Raw genomic sequence first — 23,663 nt, 5'->3', positions numbered from 1 at the left:
CCCCCCCCCGCTAGAGCTAGCAGAGGGTATTGAGAAAAGAGATTATGGATGGTATCACAACCAATTACTTTAACTGCTCCTGACCTCCATCTGAAACTCAAGGTCATCCACAGTCATTCCTTATGCTTGGAAAGCACGTTATAGTTTATATGGCTTCACAAAAATAATCTCACTTGATCATAATAATCACATGGTAGATAAACAAGGCAAGTAGTATCATCCCTGTTTACAGAACAGGAAACTAAAGCTTAGGACCCTTCCCAGACTTAAAAGAAAGAAACTGACATGGGCTATTTAAAAAATAAGGAATCTATAGGAAACCAATAATACTGAACCACAGAGCAGCCGGTACACATAGCAATGGCAGTGTGGGGGCCACAGCTGATCTTGGGAGTGCAGCATTGAAGTGCAGGCTGCGTGCTGCTGTTCTCATCAGAAGCTGGTGACTGCCTGGCAGGAGTTCGTTTGATCCACTACTCGGTATGGACTATAAATCATGTGGAGGATGGTCACAGTTCTGCAGATGTGGAAAATAAGTACCCAGAAGAATAAACTAAGTTCTTTAAACAAACAGCACTGGTCACTTAATTTGCTGTGTCTTAACTGTTTCATCATGAATACAGGAACAACCCTCTCTGTCTACCTCATAAGAGTTAAAAGGATCAAACAGAACAAGTAAGAAAGCATCCAAACAGGAAAAAGTGGAATAGGGTAGTAGTCTACAAACAGGAAAGGGATGACTTAAGCATTCAAGTCTGATTTTGTTTATAAGGCCTGATGACTTCAAAAGGAAGTCAGAACGTGGGTCACCCTCAGTTTAAAAAAAAGAAAAAAGAAAGAAGTTCACTTGAAATAAAAGACACCTTCAACAGTCTGACCACAACATTTGAGTGACACAATGGTGTTATAATTAGCTCTCCCTTGTACTGCCACAGGTCCATCTCTAAAGGATAGGAAGGTCTCTACTTAACGTGTTCCATTCTCACTATCTGCTCCTTCCCACATCAATGAATGCACAGTCCTAAACTGCCTTTCCTAAGTGGAATCCAGTCTTTTATAGATCAGCTGGGAACTACTGCCAGGTGGGAAGGTGCCTGCCATCACTGGCTGCAGCTGAGGGTAGGGGTCACTTTGGTGGCAGGACCATCACAGCTGCACACTTAGGGCTGACGGCTGAAGCCCCAGGCTTCTGGAAGCACACCATGCTTGGCTGAGTCTCAGCTCACGCTACCTTCTGATGAGTCCTGCAACAATGCTGGGCTAGGCCAGGGGGCAACTTCACCGGGACATCCTTGGGGGATCGCCACTGGGAGTAGACCTAGCAGAGGTTTCAAGATCACAGGCTGCCCAACCTTTAGCCCTGGCTCTGCACCAACAGCCACCTTGCACCCCTGCATCCCAGTGGAGTTACTTGGTCTCAGAAGAGGGAATCTGTACTTCAATACTTTCTATGAATTTTGTCAGTTGCTTAGCTTTATGGTAACAGACACCCCTTACAAAACAAAGAGCTTTACCAACACCCCAAACAAAACAAAGAGCAATGAAAACATGACTGGGAAGACACTATAACACAGTGATTAAGAAACCAGGCTTCAGAATCTGAAAGCAAATCAGAGTTCCACAACTCAACTTCCTTGTGATCCTGCACAGGTTCTAGAACACTTCTGTTCCTAAATTTCTCACTAGTAAGAAGGTGAATAAGAATAGTACCCATATCATGTAGTTGTCATGAGCACGGAATGAATGATGCATGTATGACTTTGGCATAGGGCCTGACACCTAGTAAGAGTTCAATAAAGGTTTACTATTATTATAAAACAAGGTACTGCTTATAGTAGTCTGTATCATCACAAAATATGGTAGCATTAACAACTTGAAATAAATTAACATTAGTACTGAGGTAGAAATGGAAATTAAAGAATCTTCTCATTGTCCTTACTGAGACAGCCACAGAGAAACCACTGCATTTGGACCTAAGGTTCACCAGATATGCCACATAATTTTCCTACTGGGAAGCACTAAAACAAAACATGTCAGTTCTCCTTTAGAGTACTATAAGAACTGTATTTGGAGGGTAACAAAATTTCAGGGACATATAAAAGAAGTTGCTTATTTATTAGACAAACAAAAGTCATCCAGCAAATATGCCATGGCTACTAAAAATAGATGGTCCAGGGAGGAAGAATAAACCACTAATTAAACACTTTTGTTTCTCTCTCTCTTTTTAAAAGCCATTAGTATTGATATCTAGAGAGAAAATAAAACCAGAAATATTTTCAAAAGCCAAGCATGAGATAGACTGGCATTTATCAGTTACCTTTTTCTTTTCAATTCTCCTTAAAAAATGCAATCGCCCAAATAAATCTTAAGTATACCAAAAAACTAAGAAATTACAAAGCTCGATACCAAAATAACTCATGTGTTACAACCATAATTACTTCTATAACTAGAAAATTATTATCATAGGAAATCCTGGCAAATTGCTGAAAACACTTCTCTTTTGAGTTAATCTAGGAGGGAAAAAAAATAAAACTTCAGAGTTCAGTCATTTTGAAGTCCTTATGCCTAAGAAGACATTATCTCCATCAATTGTCTACATGCAAATAATTTCAAATGTCTTTGTCTGTGCAATAGCCACATTTCCTTCTCTTATGACATTTTTCTTCTCTCCCTGTCCCATTTTCATTTTCACAGCTGTGTCTGGGGAATAAAAATGAAGGAACACTTTCTTGCTCTGCCTCTGCATCCTCCACTTTTTACAAGTCTTTGTCTGATTTACTCCAGAGAACTATAACCAAAACCAAAAAAGAAGTGGCAAGCGAAAGTAGGAAAGAAGAGTTTGCTTTTGCACTCAGAAGCCACCATCTCTCAGGTGGAAAATAAGAATGTCACGCCATGATGATATTCTGCCTTGTGTCACAATGATTAATAGTTGTCATTTTTTCCAATTAGGGGAGTAAACGCAACCAGTCAATGGAATCTGACCAATTTTGCACAGTATGGTCAGTGAGTGCTATAATTTGGATGTAAAATGAGATCTAAAATGATCACTTTCCATTTGACAGCTAAGTGTAATATTGTATTTTCATCCCTTTTTTTCACAACTAAAAAAGGAAAGAAGTCTTTCAGAAAAAATAAGTTATTTCCAAATGGACCCCTTTAACCAATGTTTTCTTTGAATTGGTACCATGTGACTCAAAAATCAAATATAGGGTTTAGTTAACTTATTTAAATAACTTAATAGCTCTGGCAATTCTCTGTTAAGGACAGAAAGACTTAGGGAAGCAGAGTGGTTTTATACAATAGCTATCAACTACTTACCAAAATTCACAGAACCAAATACTACAGGGAATTGCCCAAGAGCTTCAAGATAACACATAATGTTGCAAATGTAGTAAAACTGCCTGGTAGAAGAGACGAGCACAAACAGTAAACATCTCATACATTTCACCTTCAGTTACCTGAACACAAACCAAAACATTTCAGAGAATATTTCAGACAGTTCCACTGACATCTAGTCACAGTGCCCAAGAGACTCTCGAGCTTACAATGAATTCTATAATTTCAAGGAAACTTGGAAATCACCTCATCCAACTGTCTTTTCACAGCTGAGGCCCTAAGAAGATAAATGCTTTGCCTGAGTTCATACAGTTGTGAAAGAACCAAAATTAGAATCCTGGCCTCTTTCATAAGATAAACTGGAGTTAACCCTTTCAACGAGGCACTTTATAGAATGATGATATCAACTGGTTTTCAGATATGAAGAGCTTTATTACATCAATGGTGCAAACTGTGCTGCATGGCATACGTGTCTGGAACATACAATAATTCCTTGACAATTCATAACCCCCAATCCAGAAGATTTCCCCACCACCACTTAAAGTAGAAAGATGTCAGCTCATTAGGAAAATCTAGGTAGTAACTTCAGACCTTGTTGTAACAGAATTTACATGCAATACTCCAGCCTTGTAAGTCAGTGGTTTTCAAACCTTGGTTTTCACAGTAAAGGGTTTTGTTGTTGTTGTTCTTCAAATAAACACTTACATACAGCCTCATCATATAAACGAAGCATTTTATCCTACTAAACTTATTTTATCTTTCTGAATTCATATTTGCTCAGTATCAAGTCAGTAAGAACAATGATGAGGGTTCCTGGTAGCCCATGTCACACCACTGTAAATGAGAAAGAGGGTATCTTGCTTCCCAGATGAGACATCCCAAAACCAGCCACCATACGCAGAGCATACCACACACGTGTGTGACAGATCACTGCCAACACAATGTTCTAGTGAATAAGCCTATTCTAATGAAAACAAAAATTTAAAATGGGAAGCTATAAATAACAACTGTAGTCTATTTCTTCAGCATGCCATATATTTCTGTATTTTGTGTTGGTTATGCTGTGGAGTGAAAATGCTCTTTCTCAGCAATGGCTAATTGCATATTTGGTAGGAGTTTTGTTTCTGTCTTTGGATAACAGCTTGCCTTGCTATCTCAGGATACTCTTATTCTGGAAAAAAAAAAAAACAGTGGTAGGAAATTTTGTTACAAATTGCAATCACTAAAAGGCTGGAAAACACCCAAAACTTACAGAAAACAGTAAAAATGTCTAAGATCCAGTATCGGACAGAAGATTTTCTACAACTGACCTTTACATGGTGGCCAGAAGATATGACAGGCAGATGTATCTGAGCATCTTCTGGCATTTAAACGGAGTCTGGCAGTCATATGCTCTTGTAGAGACTTCAGGTGTAAACACCCTATTAAAAATTTACACTTGCACACACTGACTCAAATAACATGCATATTTTTATTATATGTTACAATTTATTATGTAGCAAATGTTATACCAAGAACAGAGGATACAATCAAAACAATACAGTCCTATTTAGGCTGAAGTTCAGTGGTTGGCGGTAGGTCTCTTCATGACATAGCAGCCTAGCCTTCTTCTTTTTACTTTCTTTCATTCTTTCTGTCTTTCTTTCTCTCTTTTTTCTTTTTTATTTATTTATTTATTTTTTTAGAGATAGCATCTCTATGTTGCCCAGACTGGTCTCAAACTCCTGGGCTCCTGGGCTCGAGCAATCCACCTGCCTCAGCCTCCCAAAGTGCTGGGATTACAGGCATGAGTCACCATGCACAGCTTTCTGTGTTTTTTCAACGGCAATTTTACATGGTCACAGGACAAACAGAACCACAATGTATGTTTCAGATTTTATGTAATTCATTTCATATACTTCTGATAAATTCTATCACTTTCCTCACAAATACTTGCTTTCCTCTGTGTCAATACTTTGGGATGTCAGGGGGTTGCCAGGCCCCGGTCAGGATACCCTCATCTACTCAACAAAGCCTGGTTTATACATCCTGTATAAAAATGTATAATGTATAAAAAATTATATATAAATGTAACAAATAACTACAAGACACTGAGCTTTGGGCTTTCTCCCTCATCCAAGGAACCCATTCATTCATTGATTTAACACTTACTGAACTTACTACAGGTTAGCTCTGTGTTACTCTCTAGAGAAATCAAAGCTGAACAATACAGCATCTCTGGCCTCAAGGGCTTCCCTAGACTGTAAGCAAAGGCAGACAGTTTCAAAATAGCAGTAGCAAAGGCCCTAAGAGAGGCAGCTGCAGGGCACAGAACAGGAACAGAGGTAGAGCAGTCGTCTACCAGGAGGAGTCAGAAACAGACACTCTTAAAGAAGACACATTGCAGTTAGGTTTTTCAGGTAAAGAAGCGGGAGGTGGATGGTCAGCCCAGGAAGCATTTCAGCAGGTGCAGAGGCAACAGTCCTCAAGTAGCCTGGCATCTCTGAGGAGTCAGTGGTTCCGTAGGATGGAGGACAGAGTATGAGAGAAAGAACTGCCCAGCACAGGATGAGACTGCAGACGGGCCGATTTAGGAGGGAACTTGTGTACCATAAAATGACTTTGGACTCTACCCTGACTGAAAAAAAAAAAAAAAAAAAACTAAAGATTTTGAGTTTTACAAGTGAACTACATCAACAAATCTACTTTATGAAAAAGGTCACTTGTGGCTTAAGTCCAAAGCATGTACTAGAGAAAGGAGAATGCAGAAAGGAGAACGATCAGAAGACTACAGCAGTAATTCAGACCAAAGACGTACCTATTCAGCACACCAAGGAGCATACCAGTTCCTTGGACTGGCAGGACAGGGCTTCTCTGAGCACAGATGGAGCAGAATGTGAAGCCCGAGGTCCCAGTACAGCAAGGGCTTCCAATATCAGAACCACAAGCCTCAGAGCTCAGGGTTTCTCTTGCTCCTCCAATGAATGGGAATCCTCCCTTTTTTCTAGCCCCGTACCTTCTAGGTATCCCTGTTACTGCAGGTTTCTTGTTTTGTTTATTTGTTTGAGACAGGGCCTCACTATGTTGCCCAGACTAGAGTGCAGTAGCTAGTCACAGGTGGAATCATAGCTCACTGCAGCCTCAAACTCCAGGGCTCAAGTGACCCTCCTGCCTCAGCCTCCCAAGTAGCTGGGACAAGTGTGAGCCATCACACCAGCCATGAATTTTATTTTCACTTCAGGGTTCCTCCCTGCTCCTGGTCCATCCTCACTCAAAGACGTACACATTTATTCCCTTCACGTAACTCAGCACTGTTTGGTCCTTGGCTCTTATTTCCCTATTTCTCCCCACCCCTCTAGCACCCATCCCTATCTCCTGAGGCACCTAGTGGCCCCTCTGTCACCACTGTGCCCCACACCCCCACCCACCAGCAGTCAGCACACTGACTGACCATCACTACCAGAGACTAATGTTAGAGTAAAAAGACAACATGGGGACTTATTTCACACAATACTGGTATTAACACTAGTATCTTATTTAAAAAGTAAAGTATAGTGAGCAATTTCTTCAGCACTGTCCATAGAACCCCAAAGCCTAGGGCTGTGCCTCCAGATTCTGGCCCTAGGTCTTATGTACAAACATGTTTGATACCATGAAGGGACCACATGCTTCAGGCTGAGACAGATGAGTGCCTGAATCGCAGCCCTTCACAGGTGGGTCCCCTGCAACAAATTACTGGCCCTCTCTATGTTTGCTGTAAGGCTGGAGTGTGTGCACGGGGCCAATCACATAGGCTCAGCCCTTGGTTAGCATTCATCTTAAAGTCGGGTTTTCCTCTGCCTGTCCACTCTTATTTTTCTGTAATTTAAATATGAATATGTTTATATACTATATAATATTACATACTATATATACTTACATAATATATATAATTATATATGTATACTTTAATATTATATAGTATATAGTATATAACTTAAACATAGTATAATTTAAGTAAGTATAGTATATATACAGTGTTTGTGTGTGTGTATATATAGTGTGCATATATATATAATTATATACTATAGTTTCTATTTATCCTTCCCAAAATCTCTCGAAGCAGAAGAATCAATCCTAAATCCATCCTTCTTCCTCTGCCCAGTCTTAGAAAGAATCACACACACAAAAAGATAAATCATTTTCCAAGATACTTAACATCAGTCAGGTGACAGGAATAAGAGGGGACAAGGGGGAGGGGAAGGAGAGGAGGGGAAATTACCCAGAAGGAAGAGGAAAAGGTTTTCCAGATATTTAAAATGTGATTCCACTCAGCTGTTTATCTTGGGCAATCTTAGCAGCCGGTGACTCACTCCTATGGGAAGTATCTCAATATGCAACTTCTATTCTTTTGTAGAAGTTCTGAGTCTTCCAGGATATGAGACACCCTTTCATCCTCAGGGCTGTTTCTTCAGGTGCACAAGTGAATAATATCATCACCATCCCAAGTTCTTATCTTCATTTTAAAGCTTGAAGGGGAAATATCTGTCTTAACTTTCATACTGATTTATCTGTGATACTTTATGCACTCCCTTACTGTGTATTAAAAAAAAAAAAATCAGGGTAATGTCTATCTTGAAGAAGTGGTTGTTCAAAGTAAATGAGATAAAACTATCCTTCTAGCTCCTTCTAGAAAACCATCTAGCTCCTTCCCTTGTCCAGTCATCCACTTCTATATCTCTCTGGATGCTTATCAAGCTACCACATTGCCTTATACATCATAGGCATATCCCATAAATAATCATCCAACAGAAGTTTTTCTACCAACATGTCATAAAATATGCCCTTATGCTTGTCACTAAGAAAAAAAAATGCAACAAGTAAATCTTTAGAGGAATGTACTAGCTACTCTCAGGAAACACATATTTAAGGGTAGTAGAAAGAGAAAAAAAAATGAACCAAATATTGCTTCATTCTCTTCAGGGACCTGACATTCAACAGCCAGGACTTGCAAAAACAAAGTACCCCTAACCCAATGCCCCAAACCAAAGTTTCATATAATAAAACTTCCATCTACTTTTTAAAAATGCTAACCTACATGATTAAACCTGTCACCCTAGGTTTTTATAAATAACTGTAGCAAAAAGAAATGAAGCATCTGAAGACTCTACCTCTTTTGGTTGCTTTGAAGGTACCCAAAGTGATGTGACAACCCAAGACAATGTGAGCAACTTTGCAAAAATGCCATTATTCAAATAAACATATACCTAGAGTTATTAGTCAATATCTACCATCAAAAAATCTAACTCAAATGGGAGCAGTCATCTACACTTGTAATCCTAGCACTTTAAGAGGCCAAGGCAGGAGGATCACTTGAGCCCAGGAGTTCAAGACCAGCCTGAGCAAAATAGTGAGACCCTGTCTCTACAAAAAGTGAAAATAATAATAGCCAGGTGTGGTAGTGCATGCCTATAGTCCCCAACTACTCAGAAGGCTAAGGCAGGAGGATCACTTCAGCCTGAGAGATCAAGGCTGCAGTGAGCCATGATCACACCACTGCATTCCGGCCTGAGCGACAGAGACAGACCATGTCTTTAAAAAAAAAAAAAGTCTAGCTCAATTAAGTCTGTGCCTCCAGAGGTGGGCCTGGGGAGTCAGATCTCAAACCACAGAGAGGGCCAACACTAACCACATTAATTACACTGAGGTTGAGAATTCTGCTTCTATTTTTTTATATCCCTCTTCCTACAATGCCTAAAATATCTTTAACCCTTCTGCTTGGGCTGGCATACAAAGTACCACAGGCTCGGTGTTCTGAAGGATGAAGTCCCAAATCAAGGTCTGGCAGGACTAGCTCCTGGTGAGGACTCTCTTCCTGGCTTGCAGATTGCCACCTTCTTGCTGCACCCTCACGTGGCCCTTTCTCATGCTACCTATGAAGAGAGCACGTGAGCTCTCTAGGATCTCTTCTTATAAAGACACAAATCCTATCAGATCAGGGACCCACCCTTACAACCTCATTTAATCCATATATACCTCCTTACTCCATATATACCCATATTGGGATTTAGGGCTTCAACTTAAGAATTTTGGAGGAATATAAACATTCAGTTTATAGCACCCATAAATAAGCAATTATTTTTATTATTCTGTAATTGTTGAATAAAACTTCTTCAAATTGTTGACTTTATATGTTCAAAGGTCTGTCCTGCATAAATTATCCCTGGGCCCACAGTCCAACAGGGCAGAGTTTATAGAACAAAGGAAAAGTGAGCAGTGACACCAACATCAGTCTTCTAAGCAAACATTTCATGGAGAGAACAGAATTTTTACCTTAGGTGAACTCATTTGAAGCTGTTTCAACAAATTAAAAGAGCGATTAGAGTTCTCTTTCAAAGACTTGTGCCCCACAGCTATATGAAAGCACATCTTCACTGTGGTTACTGGAAAAGGAACACAGCAGTGACATCACAGGCAGTCAAACTAGTATAACAAGGAAAGCTACTTTAAAATTTTGAAAGAGTACTTTCTGTACATAAATGACAAACTAAATTCAGGCTGTCCCGATGCAACTTCTACCAGTCCAACCTCTAATCCTGAAAAGAAACCCCACAAAGGAAATAACGTTCGGCTTACAGAAGAACTTACATAATTCTTTTCTGATTATAAAAGAAATGCATGCTAATTTAAGAAATCACTAGAAAGTATGAAATTAAAAATAAGCCATCTCCTCAATTATAACAATTGGTTGTAAGAACATTACAGGTAATGTGTATGGCAATTCTTCACCTGTCATAAGTATTTTCCCATTTTAAAATTCATTACAATAATTTCTACATGGTATACATATGATATCTCCTAACCTGGGGCAAAGAACATAAATAGTTAGTCCTCAGAATCAATTTCCATAACTATGGATGACAGTATTAAAGGAGATTTTACATACAATTAATGCAAATACAGTTCTCCTAAAAAAACAAACTGGAGGCCGGGCGCAGTGGCTCACGCTTGTAATTCCAGTGCTTTGGGAGGCCGAGGTAGGCAGATCACCTGAGGTCAGGAGTTCGAGACCAGCCTGGTCAACATGGTGAAACCCCATCTCTACTAAAAATACAAAATTTTGCTGGGCACAGTGGTGGGCACCTATAATCCCAGCTACTCAGGAGGCTGAGAAAGGAGAATCGCTTGAACCTGGGAGGCAGAGGTTGCAGTGAGCCAAAATTGTACCACTGCACTCCAGCCTGGGCGACAGAGTAAGACTCCATCTCAAAAAATAAACTAGCAAACAAACTGGAGCAAACCTTTACTATGTGTGTGATTTTTTAGGAATCCTCAAATCTTATGCTTAATGTCTCATCCAGACTACTGGAGAAAACCTGAGAGGTTTCTTTACTCTTCATACTTTATAGGACTGCCTGTTGAAATTTTGGGTTTTCCTATTTCTTTGAGACCCTGGCTAACCCCTGAGCCTGTTATCAAGGCAGCTTCACAAGCTCCTCAACCTACTTTGGCTACCAGAGGAGAATGGAGAACAGGTTCTCTCCTCTCCCCAGGATAGTGAATAATGTTTCATGCAGGATCTCAGTTGGGGCTATTTTCAGTTGCCTTATGTACATGCATCCCCATGTTCCCAAAACCTGCCTACTTCTGGTTGCCAACAACAGATGAGATTATTCCATTTTGGAGAGAAAAAAAAATAAGACATAGAACCAAATCTCCACATTTCTGCTTAAAGCCTTCAGGGAGAAATTTTTGGTTAATGTCCAATTGATAGTCTAATAAACAGCAAATTTCTTGGTTTAGGAAAATGTTTCACAACTTGGGAGGTAAGTTGTTAGCAAATTCAAACAGAAAAACTTTCAAATTTCATATCCAGAAGGGTTCCCACCAACCACCCTCCCACCAACCTTCTCTCTCTGGCACACTCAGAGGGGACACGAATGGGGGAGGAGAACAAATACACATGTGTTAGTGGTTTCCAAAAGCCTCCCATGTAAATGTCATGCTCTCCCCTCTTCCTCACTCTCCTGTTTTCTTGAGAAACAGCCATGTTTTTGTCCATTGCTAAGTGACAGATGCCTGTCCAGATTTAGTGGCTTTCCCTCTTCCACAGAGATGCAAATGTGATCACTGATTAAGGCAACCTGGATCTCGAACCTCTCTACAGTGCTAAGGCTGAGCTAAAAATAAAGGTATGGGTTCAATTCCACTTTCAGATCTGCATTCAAGGCTAGTTGATGTGTACAGCTCCAAGCCAGGTTCCCAGTTGTAAGTTATTATATGCCATGTACCATGGTTTTAGGGCAATTCAGATGAAATCATCTCTTATCCCCCACCTCTTTCTCTGTCCCCAATACTCTGCCAGAAAAACTACACTATCCAGTAAGCTTTGTTATTGCAATACTTTGAAGGCACCCAGGAAATCACTGTCCTTATGAAGACCACAGTACACTTCTCAATGGTGAAGTGGCATCTTCTATAGATCCTTTTCCACCCACCTACCCATCTTCCTGTCCCGCTCATTTCTGAGAGTGGTCATCTCTCAATGGAAGTAAAAAGATGGGGTGAAAAGACAAGATTACAGATGCTTCTGGCAGTAAATGGGGTGTTCCAAGTTGGATGTATTGACCTGGTCTCTAAGCTGGTGACAGAGAGTGGGGAAGGGGCAATGGGTCTTCCTGTCATCTTTTCAGTCATTGAGGCCTCTCTGCTTAACAAGGGAAAGCCAAAAAAAAACAGGTTTTTTTTCTCTTTTTTAATCTAGCTTTATCGAGGTATTGTTAACTAATACAAATTGTATATATTTAAGTTGTACAAACTGATATTTACATCACCTTAAATATACATACATACATTGTGAAATGATAACTACAATCAGATTAACATATCTAGCACCTCACACAGTTCCCTTTCTTTTTTTCCTGTGGTGAGAATACTTAAATCTATTCTCTTAGCAAATTTCAAATATATATTATTATTAACTACAATCACCACGCTGTATCACTGAAAACCAAGAAAACATTGGTTTTCTTCATCCAGTTCCACCTGCCTTAGGGAAATTTCACGTGAATTTTGCCAACAGACTTTCTGTGAGATTTAGTTTTTAATATCATTAATGTTTGCCTCTTTCTGTGAGTTTATTGTTATTTCACTGATTAGTTAGGAAAGTCTACAGGAGGGGAAGGGAACCTAGTGCCATCATAAGCTAGAATTCCTTCCTTTAAATCACTGATTTTTCAGGAGTACCATAGTATAACTTTAAGAATTCTTGCAGTTCCTAAGAGGTATTATATATCTAACAACAACAAAAAAAAAAACTGCATGTACAAATCTATTGCTTTATATATTGAAGAATCTTTTCCATTTTTAGATGTGTCGGTGTTCTTAAATGCTGTTTCAGGGATGTATAAATCTTGTTCATTGAAATATTATTCGTGCACTGTTTTTCAACATCCTTACTGAGAAATCTCACAAACGTGCACAATCTGGCATGAAATATTTATTTGGGAGAAAACTGTCACAGACATAGAAATAACTAACGCCTTAGCCAGGCAATGCCCTAGAGGGAAGCAAGAAAAGACCATAAAACATAGTTTACTACCAACTCTAAATGGACAGCTAATATTTCTTACTTTAGAATCCTTTGTACCCATATTAATAAAATGCCTCGAGATGACTGCTCTTTGAAATTTGGGGTCTGTAACATTAAAACTTAGAATGAACAGGCAGACTATACAGAATCAAAGTCAAAGCAATTAGCAAAGTCTCATTTAGACCCATTACTTCGGCCTTCACTCATAAGCCAAATAATCTCTAATCACTCTTCAGCACAGAACTTCTCTTTTTTGCTGCAGACTCAATTTCTACTAGATCTCATCACCTGAATGTTTTGCAGATATCTCAAAAATTGCAGGTATCTCAAACTCAAGGTGGCCAAACAAAAGTCTTCATCTTACATAAGCCTGACCTGCCCAGAAAAAAAAAAAATTGGCTCTTTTGTTGAATGGCACCTGTATTCATCTAGGTGCCCAAGCCAGAAACAGGAAGACATCTGCTATAAATCACATTTATATCCCCCCGAAATTCACATATTGAAACTGTAATCCTCAATGTGATGGTATTTGGAGATGGGGGCCTTTGGGAGGTAATTAGGCCATGAGGAGGAGACTTCATGATGGGATTAGTGCCCTTAATATGAAGAGATGACAGAAAGCTTGCTTCCTTTCCTCCCCATGACCCCCTTCCCCCTACCCATGTGAAGATACAGCAAGAAGATGTCCACCTGAAAACCAGGAAGAAGGCCCTCACCAGGAAGTGACTCAGCCAACACCTTGATCTTGGACTTCCCAGCCTGCAGAACTGTGAAAAATAAATTTCTTTTGTTTAAACTATCCAGTCCATGATATACTTGTTATAGTATCCTGAGCTAAGACAACATCCTAAACTTCTTCCTTTCTTTAATTCATTATATGTGATGACCAACCATGTTGCTTTCATTTCCTAAATATCTCTCAGATCTATCCACACTTCACCATGACAATGACTGCTAACCTGATTCAGGGACTTATCTCTCACCTCAGTTACTGCAATGCCTCTCTTTACTCATTTTTATGCCACCTCTTCCTTCATAAATAACAATGTGTAATTTAAAATTCAATACTGCTATTTCCAAACAAAGTTTTTTTAAAAAAGAATTTACTGATAATCTCTATATTCTAACAAAAACATTGCTCTCATCTGTGCATTGACTGCCTCTTCTCTATATGCTACACATTTTATGTAGCTCTAATCATAGTCTATACTTTTCTTTTGTCATTTAACACTAGATACCTGGAATATATTTTTGAAATAGTGTTATTTATGAAAATATTTCATTTCATGATTGTCTGATGCTCCAATGTGCTCACAACCAAAACTGATTTAAAGACTACATGGTCATGTAAGTTGTTTCACAGACAACATGGCAAGGGACAACTCTGTGCATAAAGCTTTTTGTTGCTATTGATTTTTTTTGTCATGTAAACTTTAAGGGATGGGATTACTGATTCAAACTTCTGCTAACCACTGTTATACTAGGTAATGTGGCATAATGGCTAAGAGAACAGTTTCTAGGCAAGACAACTTAGGTTCCAATCCTAGCTCCACCATTTACAGTGTGACCTTAAACCAGTTATTTAATCCCTCTATGACTCAATTTCCTGTGAAATATGAGTGATAACTGAATCCTCCCTCATGAGGTATCATGAGAATTAAATGACAATATAAGACAAACTCTTAGAACTGTGCTTTACATGTAGCAAGTGCTCCGTAAATGCTATTTTATATTGCAGTTTCCAATAAAAGTTATACAAAAGTTTCCAAAAGGATCATGATTACCATACATTTCTCAGGGAACTGCATATCCGTTTTACTGCAATTACGTTACCAAAGGCATTCCACTTTTTTGGTGATTTTTATTTACTTAGTAGTTACCCAATGTCATCTTGGCACAATTTTTTTAAATGCCAGAGTCCAAGAGTTGTTCCTTAAGTAAGTTTAAGTTGCTTAAATGAAGCTAGACTTGGGGAACTTTAATTCCTTATTTTTTGTCTTATATCCTGTAGCCAAATAAGCATACAGTTCAGTTTTTTAGTAAAATAAGTTATACAAGTTGCCTTGTCTTTCTAATAATGATCAGCAACATAAAAAATGGTACAAAAGAATAGTGAGTGGTAATCCTACAACTGGCAAAGTACCTCAGTAAATCCATTATCTTTATTCTTCTGTTATAGTGACCAGAGAGTGTTGTCAAAGGACATGATATAGAAAAGCCCAATATTGGTCATTATACAATCCTTGTCAGAAAGGTCCTAGTAGGAAGACATACAAGTACTAAAAGAGAAAACGTATGCAATGTATGTGATGGCTTTAAATATTTGTTCCATCTTTAGTAAGAAATACTACAGACTTTGACTTACATTGAAGGAAAAAAGTATAATTAAATTCTTTGTTAAAATAAACACACATATCTGACTATCAGAGACAACAACAACCACCATTTTCGACTCCTTGCCAAAGTCATGAAACAAACTCCACAGAAACCCAGTAAGATTTGAGTTGCAGTCCTTCTGGTATCACAAATTAGCATTTAAAGCAGTGTTTTTCAAACTGTGGGTCAGGACCCATTAATAAGACAATTTAGTGACCAGCATTTTTTTTTCATGAAAAAGAATAGAACATTACAGAGTATGAGCAAGTGCTGTTTCAATTATATGTGTGTGGGGTGGTACTGGGGGATAGTTGTATATATACTAGGTCAGGAAATTAACTATATTTCTTATGGATAAGAGTTAAACAAGATTAAAAGCTACTAATTTAGAGTAAGTCACTTAACCTTTATGAAACTGTTTTCTCATCTCTTAAATAGAAATTACTATTCAACTTCAAAGGGTAGACTCAGATAAAACAATTTCCCTTTTTAAGTAAAACATTGTATTACTATGTTACAGTTACAGCATTTTAGTAGGGTTTCATTAGCGTTTAATGTTCCTCTGACATATATACTCAGAGCATGAAGTCACTATGATAGAAACTTAGACATATTGGATCAAACATAACTCAGAAAATGTTATCTCCTTTTGGAAAGGAATAGAGCTAGAGATAGGAAAACCTAAATTTCTTGAAATTTTTATAATCTCCCTTGTGGTATCTACCATAACAGCCTCTAAACACACACACACACACACACAAAACAACAAGACCATAGAAGAAGGGCAGCATCTCTATGTGGCTTCAGGGGCCTTGTGAAGAACTGTTACTTAGGAGAATAAGCAAAAGAGGGGAACATTTTTATAGGCCATTCCCATAGGAGGCCAGATCAAGAACATGAGCTGCCATCCCACTGTCTGCATGGCCCTTCAGTGGTATTTTACTGGGAAGTATATATCATTCCTCTTCTAGTCCCACTTAAAGTTTAGAATCCTGTGTCACGCTCTAAATGTCACAAACAATCCCAAGCAGCAGATCATTATTTAGCTCTACGTGCTATGTAGATACATCATGGGATCACTAATAGAAAACATTTTAAGAAACTGTTAGCTAAGAAACTGCAAAAAACTAAGAGTAATGGAAATACATCCTCATTACGCTCTCTCTCACATATATGCTACCATTAATACACCCTTCTGAGGTGAATGACACTTAACAATCCTGTATGAATAAGAGAAGGTGCATCTTCCACCAACATAGAAGGGGCTTTAAAAAGGAACATGATTCCCACCCAGATGAGTTCGAAAACCCCTTCAAGAGAAATAGAAGACAGGAATTTATCTGATAACTGAGTGATACTCACACCATACAATTTATTTTTTAAATGACACTTGTGACTTCAGATCAGCTTGTTCTGAGTTTTGCTTCTTATAAAGGTTCATGGATTTTCTGCACCGATCAATCCAGCCCATGTTCTCCTGTCAAGCTTAACTAAGCTCACACATGTAAAACATCTGGCTAGGTTTGAGGGGTGCAGCCTTCAGCTCAGGAAGATGCCATGACTCACCTGTGAATCTATGCATAAAAGCCTATTGGACAAATGAACGCAAAAACGTATCTGCAAAGGTCTTAGCTTCCTCCATGAATAATTCCCACCACTTTAAGGTGGGGTAGGGCGGGGGGAGGAATACGGGGTGTGCTAACAGATGAGGGCATGCAGAAGGTAGAGGTAATCTGAGGAAATTAGTGAGTATGCAATCAAGAATGCTTTAGTCAGCATTTTGTGCAACAGATCACTAAAGCATGTTCCTCCAGTCTCACTGAAACTTTGTACACTTTGATCATCATCTCCACTTTTCCCAACCACCCTCTACCCCCAGATTCTGGCAACCATCACTTTAATCTCTATATTTATGAAGTAAACTTCTTTAGATTCCGTATGTAAGCAAGATCATGCAGTGTTTATCTTTCTGTGCCAGCTTACACTTACTTCACTTAATATCCTCCACATTACTGAAAATGACAGGATTTCCCCCCTTTTCAAGACTATATAATATTCCATTGTGTATAGATATGACATTCTCTTTACCCATTCATCTGATGACGCACACTTAGGTTGCTTTCGTATCTCAGACATTTTGAGAACTGCTTCAGTGAACATGGGATAGCAGATATTTCTTCAGCATACTGATTTCAATTCCTGTGGATATATACCAAGTAGGGAATTGCTGGATCATATGGTAATTCTATTTTTAGTTTGTTGAAGGTCCTCCATGCTGTTTTACATAACAGCTGTATTAATTTACATGCCCACTAACAAGTGCACAAGGGTTCCCTTTTCTCCGCACTCTCACCAATACTTGTTACCTTTCATTGTTTTTATACAGTCATTCTAACAGATGTGAGGTGATATCCACAGAATGGAGATATAATAAATAACAATGCATTGTATACTTCAAAAGTGCTAGCATGGATTTTAAATGGTTTTTACACCACAAAAAATGGTAATTATATGAGGTGTAATTTGTTAATTAGCCTGATTTAATCATTCCAACTGTAAACATATATGAAAATATCACACCATACGCCATAAATATATACAGCTGGGTAAGAAGGTGCATGTCAGTAATCCCAGTCACTCAGGAGGCTGAGGTGGGAATATTGTTTGAGGTGATCAACCAGGAGCTTGAGGCTATCAACCAGGAGCTTGAGGCTATAGGTTACAGTGCACTATGATGGCGCCTAGGAATAGCCACTGCACTCCAGCCTGGGCAACAGAGCAGGACCGTGTCTCTAAACTAGAAAAAAAAAAGGAAACTTAAAAAATATATAATTATTATTTGTCAAGGACAATATATTTAAAAAACAAACAAACAAACAACAACAACAACAACAAAAAGCAGAATGCTTCAGTCACTGCCCATGGAGCTCCTGCTAGAGAGAGAATCAAATTGAGAAAGAGAGTAACCAGCACCTCAGTTCTGGCAGCTTGCCAGGTAGCGTTTGCTTACCTCTGATCTTACTTAAAAACCATGTGAGATATGTTACAACAAAAGTGTCTCTGTCATAGCAGTCTCAATACAATGAAGATGTTTTTCTAACCAAAAGACACAGTTAGTTGGAAGAGCTCTACAAAATTAGTACCAGGAAAGGCTTTAGTTAATACGTGCCCCAGACGCTGGGACCCAGAGAGGCTAAGAGATTTTACCTAAGGTTACACAGCTGGCAGCAGTGTCTAGCCCAGAATCAAGAGCTAACTAGAATCTCCTAAGGTGAAATTGCCTATCACTGTGCGTCTTAATATGTTTTCTAAAAGACAAGGTTCCTCGTTCCTCAGAACTATAACTTCATCACTATACCTTTTCATAAAATCAAAACACGACTGAGTATTCATTGTTTTAATGAATTTAATCATTCATTAAATGGGGCAGGCCCATACATCAGATATGAAAAAGAATTTCCATCTCTGATACATTTTATTACAGGCATACAATTTAAGCAATTTTACCCATGTTTACAGTATGCTGCTTGAAATTTAATCATAAGTATATAAAAACATAATTATCTCATACATGAGAGTATATGAAAAGTACCTTTGCAGAAATATATAATTTATACTAAAACTTCACATATTCTGTTACAAAGACTGATTTATTTCAAAGAATGAAGAAACTGAATTACTACTACACCTGGTAACAAAAGATCTGTGCCCATAAGATCTTTTCTTTAACATCTGTAAGTACTACTGAGAAAAATACAAACATTAACTAAGGTTAAAAGAAAAAAAACAAACAACTTGCAACATAAGCAGCTACAAACAGTGCTCTCCATGTTGAAAAATAAAGTCCACACATAAGTATCCTAGCAAAAATTTCACTACACACACACGCCTAACAGATGGATTCTAAAAAAACAGCTAAGGATTCCACAATCCAAATGCTCAAAAATTAGTAATAAAGGTTAATTAACATTCTGGCACATGTGATATTGAGAACAACAGCAGTAATTTGGGGCAGAAGACCCTCTCTCTGCTCTCGCCCTTCATCTCATTCAACCTCTTTTTCTCAATTGTGAGCACACCCTTCTGCCTCCCCTACTCTGCAATCAAATCACAACCACCCAAAACCGAGGTGTCTGCTGCAGCCCAAAACATTTGACTGATAATATCCGGTTTGCCATTCCAGGAAATCCCACAGCGGTTTTTAAGCCTCTGCCCACAGCTTATAAAGAAAGGCAAGAGAGGAACTAATCGATACCAGCACCCCAGCTGTGACCTGGCACATGAAGAAATCAAGAAAATAAATCCCATCCATAATCTGTATAATTTAACACTTGGAAGAGAGCAACATCTGGGATCGACTCCAAGCAGGACAGTTTTGCCTGGATGGATCTGAGCTTCCTGCACTGAGTGTTAAAGCCGCTTAGGAGGCGATGCCCTCTGGTCCCTCACCAGTCCAGCAAAGGGAATATCATTTTCCTAGCAAGGGTTAATCTACCTCCCCAAAAAAAAGGAGAGTGAGGAAAAGGAAAATAATAACCACTAACATCTACTCCTTGCCAGTAAAGAGGCTGGCAAAGACTCCCCTGACACTTTGAAGGAGGGAAAGCTGGAAACCTTTCCCAAAGGTGGGTTCAGGTCAAACTATTGTCTTGCTAATCAGTCACAATACAGAATGGAAGCTAATGTGAAATGTGGGAATGACTTTGGTGAATCCTACAGTCCTTTCAATGGACCCCAAAGTCCTATCCCCAGGCAAAGTTGGGAAAAAAACAAAAATCCCCTCGGACTACGACTCCCTGGGAAGGCTTTCCAGATTCTTTAAATTGCAGGAAAACGAATTTAGAACATAAACAGATACCTACACATCATCTAAATCACTAGATCTGTCCTCAATTTTAACACACACACACACACACACACACACACACACACAAAGTACACCAGTCGGCAGAACAGGGCATTATAGGAAATAAAGAGTGTTAGTAAAATCCATAATGCTTTCTCTCTGTTAGACCTTCTGGGAGGTTATAATTGCATTTGGCCGGCTGCAGGCTTGTCGGAGAGCCTGGTTTCTTAATAGTCTCAACCCTAAAAGGGGTAACTGTCAAGGGGCGACCCAGCTGAAATCAAACAACAAAAACGGGAACTGTAACCCGCCTGAAATGGGAGGAGGAAAAGGAAGGGAGACTCCTGTATTCATCAGTCAACATTAATGTCCTTTGTTGTTCACCTTTACACAGAACAGCGAGCGCTATCCTGTTCCTTTTTCTCCGAACGCCAGTGTCAGGGTACGCTTTCCTAAAAGCTATCTCCCTGCCCCAAGAACCAGGCTTTCCTATCCCCTCCCCATTATCACTCAGCAGCCCGGTATCGCCACACCGCCCCCACTGCGCTCACCCAGGGTCGAGAGGGTGGCCAGAAGTAAAAACACTGCTGAAATACCCGTTCTCCTCCAAAGACCAAAGAACCGAGCGGCGCAGATGTTGAAATTTACCAATGCCCCCGCCCCGCAACATACACACCCCATAAACCCGGGATCGCAGGGAGGGAGGAGGGTCAGAGAGGGCTCAGCCTGTCAGAGCGGCTCTCTCCAGGACCCTGCCACATTCCACACTCCGGGAATGTCGATCCGAGCCAGAGGGAAGGGTTTGCGCCTCCCTACTGTTTTGGGGGTGTTCTCTCTGTCCAAGTGTTGTTGTCTCCCTCTCCACCCTGGGGAACCGTTGCAGCTCCCTGTCGCTTTGGGGAAGAAGGGTTAGGAAGGAGAGAAACCCTGTTCGCCTCCTCTTCCAACTTGACACACACACACACACACACACACACACACACACACACACACACACACACACGCCGAGTCGCCACTCCAAACTCCGCAGGCAGAGCCCGAAGCGAGCGGGCCGGCCGCGCACTCCCCTAAGCTGTCCCGGCGCTCTGGGAATCTGTGCGGGGCGCGCCGAGCAGGCGGTGCGGGGCGAGAGCCTGGTGCGCAGCCCTCTGCCTGGAGCTGGCTCGGCAAAGCCCCGTACCCGCTGCGCGATGCCAGGATTAGGCATTTTCAGCCGGGCGGAGCGAGAGGGGCGCGGGGGCAAGGACGAGAAATGCGCACTCGCTCGGGCCAGAGCAGAATAAAAGTTCGCCCCGCGGAGACTCACCCACGCCGTATTTCTCGTGCTCCGTAGGTATCCACATGGCTGAAGGGGCTCCGGGGTCTTCAGGCTTTGTAATCCCCGCGCCCCTTCTCCGGTTCACAACAATGCACAGTCCCCGAGCAGCGCTGCAGCGCCGGAGCCCGGGGGCTTCGCGCGGGCTACGGGCGCTGGGCAGGATCTGCGCTGAAGGCTCCTGAGCCCAGCGTTGACACTGCGCCGCCCGCAGCTCTCCCGGCGGCGGCTGCTCACAGTCCTCCGATGCGCTCCTGGGGACCCGGCGGCGCAGTCATTGTTCTGATTCACTGAACTAAGCGAACACGCCGGGGCACTCTCGGGCGCACCCCCGCCCGTCAGCGCCTAGTCCAGCCCTCCCGTCCCGGGGCCCCGCGGCACGCTGGGAATTGTAGTTCTGGGCCTCCCCATCCCGGAAGTGGGAGCGGCAATTGCGGTTCGAGGCGGGGATTCAGTTTTACTCGTTACGTCCTATTGGCCCAGAGGGCGGCGTAGGTGTGGAGAAAACACCGCGCCGACGGGGAGTTCACCTCCAGTCGCGTTTCTATTGGTGCCACCCCGCCTCTGCCCCGCCCTGCGGCCCTCCCTTTTTTTCTCTGCCGGGTAATGGCTGCTTCCAAGACCCAGGGGGCTGTCGTCCGAATGGAGGAAGACCGTGATGGGAGCTGCAGCACAGTCGGGGGTGTAGGTTATGGGGTGAGTACGGTGCTCCGGAGGTGCGGCTGATATGTCTTCCTTTCTGTATGACCGGGAGTGCAACGGACCTCTGGTCTGACCCTAGGAGCCCTTTAGCTCTGGGCCGCCTGGGTTCAACAGGGCCCCACGGGTGGTGGTCCAGCGGGATGGGGTGGAGCCGGGAGCGGCTACTTTGTTGGGGCTGCCCGGGGAGGGCGGAGAAAATGCCTTGGAATGGCCTTCCCCTCCGCCGGGGAAGCTCCCTGACCGTTTGTCTTCTGGTTTGGAGCTCCCAGCTTTGCGCTACCTGCTGAGTGGGTTTGGTTCAGGTCTGATTTGCGCGCGTGTGTTTATAACTTTGGGATTAGCAGCTCTTTTTCCTCACCAGTACACTGCCTCGGTTTGCTTGGTTTGACCTTGCAGATGTGTTTTATTTAGACTTCCGTAGACTCTCCAGTCGCAGACTGGTGGTCAGTGCTCTCCACTCTACACATTTGCCCAGTTTGTGACTGAAGTGTCCTCTGAAGGGAAAGTATCTCACAACCTCCCTGTCGATAGTTAACTGCTCTGGGTGTTCTCCAGATTTGGATGTGGAGCCTGAGAGATCTTCCCAGTCTCTGGGTCCTTAGAGAAAGAAAAGGAAAGTGATAAGATAATTCGCACTCGTGGCTTCAAAGAACATTTGAAAAGGGTTATGAAAATCATCACAACTTTGGCTGTACCTGACTTTCAAGTTGTCCTCTGATCCACTGTAGGAATAAAAAACCAAATTTTGAAAGCTGCAGGGGGATTGTGTTTAGGACTCTTTTACCTTTAGTCTATCCCTCCCCATTCCCCCCACCCCATTTTGCCTTGGTGTGTAATTTAGCACAAGTTGTCTTTTCTGATGAACATGGTTTGGGGCTTAAATATGGTTCTCAGATTGTTGAGACTTTGTTTTCGGTTTATTTGTTTTGTTTTCACAGTTAAATTGATATCATCTTAAATATTTACCTCAGCGGCACAGAGATGAAGTGCAGTTTTTTCCCACTTCCCAACTGTGGAACTCCCTACTCTGAAATTATTTTAGTACCTCTACCAAACAAATCTTTGGTAGTCTCCTGAGTTAAATATTGAGTTTAACACCCTAATGGTTTATTATTGAGTTGGTTATATATTGGGCTATTGGATGGTAACAAATTATTAAGGTTTCCTAGATTCTCAAAGTTCCAGAGGGCTACCAGTTTGAGATCAAAAGATACACTCTTTGGTGAATTTATCTCACAGTCTAACTTATTTTAAAAACTGGCTGGGCGCGGTGGCTCATGCCTGTAATCCCAGCACTTTGGGAGACTGAGGCGGGCGGATCACAAGGTCAGGAATTCGAGACCAGCCTGACCAATATGGTGAAACCCCGTCTCTAATAAAAATACAAAAATTAGCCGGGCGTGGTGGCGGACGCCTGTAGTCCCAGCTACTCGGGAGGCTGAGGCAGGAGAATCGCTGGAACCCGGGAGGCAGAGGTTACAGTCAGCCGCAATTGCGCCACTGCGCTCCAGCGCAAGACTCTGTCTCAAAAAAAA

At 41.1% G+C, this 23,663-nt stretch overlaps 2 protein-coding genes across 2 annotated transcripts in view; one reads left to right on the top strand and one right to left on the bottom strand.

The window, feature by feature from the left end:
• Positions 1-21,764, bottom strand: part of DOCK4 (dedicator of cytokinesis 4) — a 494,753-nt gene extending 472,989 nt beyond the window's left edge. Inside the window, 1 exon segment of the mRNA XM_017878678.1 lies at positions 21,418-21,764. Coding sequence (XP_017734167.1) covers positions 21,418-21,454 — 37 coding nt within the window. The 5' untranslated portion in view covers positions 21,455-21,764.
• A 104-nt stretch (positions 21,765-21,868) lies between these two features.
• The window catches only part of ZNF277 (zinc finger protein 277), a 136,127-nt gene continuing 134,332 nt past the window's right edge, over positions 21,869-23,663 (top strand). The window contains exon 1 of the mRNA XM_017878665.1: positions 21,869-22,122. Coding sequence (XP_017734154.1) covers positions 22,033-22,122 — 90 coding nt within the window. The 5' untranslated portion in view covers positions 21,869-22,032. The remainder of the gene's footprint in view (positions 22,123-23,663) is intronic.

Source organism: Rhinopithecus bieti, unplaced genomic scaffold (genome assembly GCF_001698545.2).
Source record: "Rhinopithecus bieti isolate Rb0 unplaced genomic scaffold, ASM169854v2 scaffold_10712, whole genome shotgun sequence".
In the NCBI taxonomy this organism is placed as follows: domain Eukaryota; kingdom Metazoa; phylum Chordata; class Mammalia; order Primates; family Cercopithecidae; genus Rhinopithecus; species Rhinopithecus bieti.
This window is presented reverse-complemented; position numbering and strand designations above follow the sequence as displayed.